This window comes from Ruditapes philippinarum, unplaced genomic scaffold, assembly GCF_026571515.1.
Source record: "Ruditapes philippinarum isolate M1 unplaced genomic scaffold, ASM2657151v2 ctg14107_1_1_1_1, whole genome shotgun sequence".
NCBI lineage: Eukaryota > Metazoa > Mollusca > Bivalvia > Venerida > Veneridae > Ruditapes > Ruditapes philippinarum.
In genome coordinates, this window is record NW_026866209.1 from 24,098 (window position 1) to 31,472 (window position 7,375).

The 7,375-nt window shown below is 35.8% G+C and overlaps 1 protein-coding gene across 1 annotated transcript; it reads right to left on the minus strand.

Annotated features, from left to right (window-relative positions):
- Positions 1-2,218: 2,218 nt before the first annotated feature.
- On the minus strand, positions 2,219-7,138 carry LOC132731696 (uncharacterized). Its single transcript, XM_060717915.1, has one exon. The coding sequence runs from the start codon at positions 7,136-7,138 to the stop codon at positions 2,219-2,221; it is 4,920 nt and encodes a 1,639-aa protein (XP_060573898.1).
- Between the last annotated feature and the right edge of the window lie 237 nt (positions 7,139-7,375).

Genomic DNA, 7,375 nt, shown 5'->3' on the forward strand with positions numbered 1-7,375 from the left:
ACATTTTTTGGTATCAGTGGAAGAACAAGGTTTCTTTGGGTTTCCATTATCTTCTTCCTTGAAATCAGAATCGGAATCAGCGAATAATTCCTGGGAGGCTTCAATTTCTTCCTTAAAAGCTTCTTTCAATTTCTCCATCAGGTTCTGATTTATTTTTCTAAGGCGGTTGTTATCACTTATAACTTGATCTTTTTCAATTTGCAATTTAGTATTCTCGAATTCCAGTTTTGCTGTTTTCCTCTCAGAAAGGCCTAACTTATTACACAAATTGTCATTTTTAGTTTTCATCTTTCCCATTTCTTTTCTTAAAGTTTGGAGTTCTTGTGTTGTTTGTCCATTTTGTGTTTCAATTGTGTTTGCCGTACTTTTGGCCACCCTAGCAACCCTTTCGATGTCTGGAATTACTTCCTTCTCAATTTTTTCCTTGGTTGCATTATTTTTTAGCTTGTAGTTTATTCCCAATAGATTTAGTTCAAGCCCCCGAATAGTTTCAATATGTTTATTGTTCATCTTTTATGATCTGAAAATAGAAAATCAACTTTTATAATGATTTTGATAAAAAAAACAACACTTCACAAAAGTTACACCACATTTAACAACCCTTGTGTACTGTGAAATCATTGTATTTTGTGGGTATTAATTTTGTAGTTTTGTTCAAATTAGAAGTTTTGAATAGAATAAGAATGAATTCATGGATTTTATCTATTTGATATATGGAAGTTTTACTTGTTTGTTGAGATTAAAATTTGTTAACTGACCACCAAAATTATTTCACCACAAATATTTATGATTTCACAGTATGTCACTCTGGAGGCAAGAGGTGTGACAAACTCTTTCATCTTATGGCAAATTTACCCTTCATTTATACATGACAACTATATGCTACTATTACAAGTAATTTTGCCAAAAGATGCCATAGCCATTTGAAATTCAAAATAAATAGTAATTATTAAATCATTAAGTGAAACCATTTATCATTGTTCTATAGTAATGAAAAAAAGAGTAATAATAATGAGTGAAAAATTTACCTAGTAAGCTTAAGAACAAACATCCTTTCTCCATACTTTTTTCAACGTGTTGCTAGTAGTGTCATTGTAGGTGTAGGAATCAGTAGTTGCTGTTCCATGTACTTATTTGTTACAAATGGTCTCATCTTTGAATTCATATGCAAGGTTTTCTCAGCCACAAATTACCTTCATGCAGCCGTCTATTTGCCGTCTGCATGGAAACACGGACCCCCGCAGCATTAGCAACGTCATTTCGGAGAGAATTGCTGTTAAAAACCTTGCACAACAAAATCCTATCTTAAACTTGTGTTGTGACCCATTGCTGACCTCCAGCAGGACTCCTGGCGGGTGTGCCATGTAGCAGGGATCTCTCCCAGGCTCTGATGATGACAGTGTGGTGTACACCAAGCGCAGCACAAACCTCCCGGAAGATGGCTGACTGCTGCACCATCCCAACAGACCTCCATAAATCTGCTTCTCTCAAATGCTGCCTAATGTTAACATTAGCCATATCGAAAAATGTAAGGCACTGAATGACAATAAGCCGGTAATGCCACTGTACAACAATAGATGTGATTGTACACCCCCTTTAAAAATATGAAAATATTGGGATGCATGATTTCCATGCTATCTAGACAAGTTTTAACAGATTAGTCAACACAGATTCATGTGATAGTATCTGAAACCATTGCTGAATCAGAATTTTAAAAAAATTGAAATTTGTTTTATACTTGTGATAATATAAAAATTAACTTATGGTGCTTAGCAGAAGTTGGGTAGAGTATATATAAATATATGTATATACCTATACCATATAAATGTAAATACCTAGTCTGGAGGATATGTGGTAAGAGTTCAGTCATCCAAATTCCTCATAGTAATTCATGGCAGATGCATTTACTTTTGGTTTTGCTTTCCAAATCTTACAATTGACTGTTAGTCACTTCCTTGGCTGTCAATGTTGTTGTAAATACCACAGTCAATAATGCAGATGAATAAAATGTTTCAATAACTCATCTTTTGCTTCATTTTGACAAACATTCTCAAATATAGAATAAACATTTTTTTTACACATATTACAATATGGACATCTTTGAATTGGAGTAATAAAAATCTTTATCAACAGACAACAGTCACAATATTCAGGCAAACTACATATTAAATTACAATTATAATTGTTCAAAATGTTCAAATATAACAATGGAAATTCATTAAAAGTTCTTTCTCAGCTGTAGCAGCAGTGGTTTATGATCTGAGAAATACGACTCCAAAACATAAGCAGATGATAAATCTTGTAAGGAATCAGTTACATATATATGGTCAATCAATGTTTGGTTGTCTGTCGTCGCAGTAGTAACCAGCTGTTTGCAGCAGAGAGTTTGACCAATATAGTTGTCCGCAGGTTTCTTAAGCAAATCTTCATTGAAGTCTCCAATGAAAATAGCTTCTCCATGATTTGTTTGTTTGATTTCCTGCTCTATGTAGGTTTTAACTGCCTCTTTTTTAACTTTAGGTGAAATATAGATACCATGAATTGATATATTTTCACATAATGATGGTAAAATATTTCCTAGACGAATGCTGACCATTTCAATAACTCCAGGTGATGTATGGAAACTGTTGTATGTGAAATTAAAATCAGGAATTGTTTCTTTGGAGTACACAACAATTCCATATGTTGCTCTAGCACCAGAAGGAAAGTCAAATCTGTGTAAATGGTAACCAGGAATCAACAACTGTTCATTTTTGTTAGCTGCTTTCAGCTTTGTTTCCACAAACAGCATTAAGTTTGAAAGTTTATAAATGAAGCTATTTTGAATATCTTTGATATGCATGTGCAAGGACCTAACATTCTGGAACAGAATGATTACTGAATTTGATAACTGAAGGTTACTGGTAAATATTGGAGATTCTATATCTTGTCTTAGTCTTTCCATTTCATGCTGTACTCTATCATCCACTCTAATTCTACTCTCATTTAGATTTCTGATGAACAATTGTTCTGGTGAAGTTACCCTACTTAAGGCTACATAATGGGAGTGTGGAAAGGTCTTTCCCATAAAATCAACAACAGCAGTTTTCATTGTGTCTCCCTGACACCTATGTGTGGTTTTTGCTGCTGCACATCTGATAGGAAATTGATGTCTTAACACACATGCAGATTTGTAACGTCCCACTGGAAACTGCCGTTTCACTTTGAAAATTGCTGTCCACATCTTATCTATATTTTCTGTATAAAGGTTTCTGTTTCTGTTTCGTGTGAGCTTTCCAACACAATCATCTTCAAAGCTTGCCCAAACATAATGTAAATTTCCTTTTTTGTCTATGGGTCCAGTTCTTTTAAGTACAAATGCTGCCCCATTTGTCATACCATCTTCCACTTCAATGTTGCAGGATAGTTCATTTCGCAAACCAATGGCTGTCTTAAGTTCTTTTAGAAGGCCCATAGTCTTTGAAGAGTCATGTGGTATAGAATTTAAAATTCTTGTTTTCACTGATAGTGAGACATCTCCTAGAACAACATCCTTTGCTTGTAGTTTCAAATATCCCGAGCCATGTACTTCACATACTACTTGGTTGTGGCTGTCTACATCTGCATTTCTCATATATATGTGAGGCGTTAAGATAGGGTACTCTGGATGCATCAGATCTGTAGGAATTTTCCTTTGTAAGAGGAATTGAATATCTGAAGTTGTGTGTTTACATTCTCTGAGCCTATTTAACAATTCTGCGAATTCCCTTGAATTTTTTTGTCTCATTATTACATTAAGCTCATACATTCTGAAGTTTTCCCTCCATAGATTGAGAGCCAACGGTCCATACTCTTGTGATAAATTTTCAAAAACCCAACCATCAAAAACAGGTTTTAGTTGGAAAAGATCTCCAACAGCTAGTATTGAGATACCTCCAAACAATTTGTTTGAACCTTTTATCTGCTGTAACCTCTGGTGAATAAATGAGAACATCTTATTTCCTACCATGGAAATCTCGTCAATGATAAGTAACTGGACATGTTTGAATTTACATCTAAGTGTATTCAGCTTTTCACTTACTAATGGTTTGTATTGGTATCCTTGATTTGCCGGAATCTTAAAAAGTGAATGTAATGTATTTCCTTTAATCAAGTGAGCTGCTTTACCAGTTGGAGCTGCCAACAGTACCTTGGGTTCATCTGGATTTGTACCTGGAGTACTATTGAAGTATCTAGTCAAAGCTTGATATATTGCATGAACCAATACTGATTTCCCAACTCCAGCTCCACCAGTAAGAAACTGGTATATTGGTTCTGTAGATGTCTTGAAATGATGAAGAATGTGCAGGAAAAATTCTTCTTGTTGCTCATTTAATGATCTGATTAGATGTAGATATTCGTCAGTTTTCATATATTTGATCAAACTATCACATGTGTTTATTTCTACTTTTCCTGATTCCTCATCAGGTACATCCAAATCTGGAAGACAAAGTTCTGGATAGACATCTGCTCCAACACCAATATCTTCATCTTCTTTATCCTCGGATCGTGTGGGAGCGTAAGAATTCCACTGCTCCTCCAAAATTTCCTCCGTTGTATTTTTGGCATCTAAAATAGCTTGATCCAGAAGAGGATATTTATGGTTGTACTCATCCATTTTTGATTTTATATCAAATTCTTTTGACAAAACTCTATACTGTTCCGTGAATGTTTCACTGTTGCCAATCAATTGTGACTCGTCTCTCCAAGGATAAAACAGCAAAATGATTTCACGAAAGTAGTTCTCTTTATCATCAATTTCTTGGAACCTGACATATCTGATGCATGCAGAAATTTTGCGCTTCTTGATAGTTGCTCCGAGGCATTTAAATGTAGTGCTTTCTTCATCTTCCGCATCAATGTCACTATCTTCAGAGTCTTCATCTTTGTGTCTTGCTTTTTGTGTGTAGCATACTTTATACTTGCATACAAAGTCTGCTAGACAAATGTGTTCCATTGATTTCGGCCTTGCAGCATATCTTTGGTGAATACTAATAGCTTGAATTTCTTGAGAGTCATTTGATAGTTGTTGAATACAACTGAAGCTTTTCAAAAGTACACATCTCTCATCTTTTGGTGATGTATTTATGAAGATAACTTGGCGTGAAGATTTCTTCAATGGCATTTGGAGGATGTAATAAACAGCTTCTTGTGCCGAAAGTTCCACATGTGTTAAAAATTGATGCCCTATAGCTCTAACCTGCTTCCTCAAAGTTTCATTGCCTTCTCTGGCTTCTTTTGTTGCAGCATACAATAGGTTACTGATCCCTCTCTGGCTTTTGGCAATATATGTCACTATGTACATTGCACATGCATAAGGATCTATCACAAATTGAAGGTCCATGTTGGCTCTCCAACATTGAAGAAGAGTTTTGTTGTAGCTGTTAATTCTTGCTTCATCAATTTTCCTTTTCAGGAAAATTTTATTTGTTGTTATAGATGTCCGAATCGCCAAAATGTAATCTTCATATGACAAATCAAGTTTAAGTAGAAAGGCCTCAAATTCCATAGATTCTCCTTTTTTGAGCGAGTTGATCATTTTTCCAATTTTTTTCCAATTTTCACAATGTTTTTGTTTAGTGCTACTGTCAATGTTCGTATCCAGGGGAGTAAGAATGAGTGTCTCGGGTAATGGTGGCAATGGAAAGGCAAATCGACATATTTCCTGATTCTTTTTCCTACATGTTCTACTATGAGAATGTTCCTGTAGTTTCACCAGTTGTCCTATTTCTGGATCTTTGGTTACAGTGATGTAGGAATCTACATAGCTGATGATTTCTGCCTCATTCTCATTGTTTTCCTTTAGCTTTGGAGAATCTTCTACCCACATCAACATATGAATATGTGGGGAGCCACGCATCTGGAACTCTACTTTGTAGAAATAGTCTGTTACTTTCCCTACAGGTGATGCTGCTGACAACAAAACTTGACCAATAAACTTTTGAACTTGGTGCTGAAAATGTCTAGCACATGTTACTGGATCTTTACGAATGAGGTTACATTTCTGGAACCAATCCATTTCTTCTATATCCTTGTCTGACAAAGTTTTGCCATCAACAGTTTGTGATAGAATTTTCAAAAGATGTGTCCACCTTGTTTCAGCCGAAGAAAATGAGGCAAACCATGTTGGTATACCCAAGCATCGTATCATGGCGAAAAGATCCTTCTTGGTTTTCTCCCAGTAGGGCGGGGATCCTCTTAGGTCTTTAAAGACTCTATAGCCTTCATCCAAATGACATATCTTTTGAATATTTTCGGCATCCTTTAAGTAACCAGCAGTGATGCCTTTGGTATTAATGGCTTTACGCATACACAAATTTGATTTTTCTGAAACATGTTGTGCCTGGAGTTTTTTTACCTTGAAGAACAAATTTGGAATATGCGAAGCAACTCTCCTGTCTTTTTGTCGAAGTTCAGATTTGTAAACTTCTGAGAGATACACTCGAACTAAACGTTCTTCTGATGATGGTCTTTTATATCCACAGAAAATTGTTGGAAAGGATAATTCTTCCGAATATTTGTCCATAAATATATTAATAGGAGTATTTCCTTCACAGGGAGCAAAAGCAAAAACTTGGCTTTCGTCGTGTGATACATCAATAGGATGCATCATGGTATCCAGATTACCAACTGCTTGTTCCTCTATACCTGTCTCGTCCCATTTATCTTCTGTTATTTCGTCAGAGTGTGCAGGTGCATTTGTAATTTCAGATTTGTTAAATGAATTTGTTGCAAGAACTGAATGGTCCTGATCCTGATCTAACCTCCAATTTTCATCCAATGTCACGCCTTCTTCTTTGAATAGGGGGCTATTTTGTACAAGGTATTTCAATGCATCCATGACCGAGTTGGGACGTATCATTTCCTGTTGAACATGATGTTGATAAGAGAGCCTTCTCTTCAGTTGTAAAGGAATACATGCATCATTTGACAGAGTCCTTGGTAAATTTAAAACTGTTGAGGTCATATTTGCTGGCACATTAACCACATTACCATTTATGCTGACTTGTCCACCCCTGGGAAGTTCACGTAACTGCATAAACGGTATTCTTGGGGAGATTAGACGCTCCTCTAGCTGGGTAAGGTTTAGGCATGGTGGCTTTTCAGGGAACTTCATCATATTATTCTTAGCAAGTGGTGGAAGCTTTTCTTTTTTTATATAACTGAGGCAAGTGTGACAAAGCCATTCTTTATTTTGCTCAGAGAGAACATTTGTAAAAACTTTCAATTTTAAATCTGAATTCGAGCAATGAGCAGCCGATGCTTCAGAGACACTTTCTCGATACCACAATTGGTCACAGCAGGTGCAAACATAGCATGGACCTTTTTCAACTAAATCATGGAATTTTTTTATCAA

What these genes read in the sequence shown, in the direction of transcription:
- LOC132731696 (XM_060717915.1), bottom strand. Translation starts at nt 7,138, where the DNA reads ATGATGAAGTTCCCTGAAAAGCCACCATGCCTAAACCTTACCCAGCTA.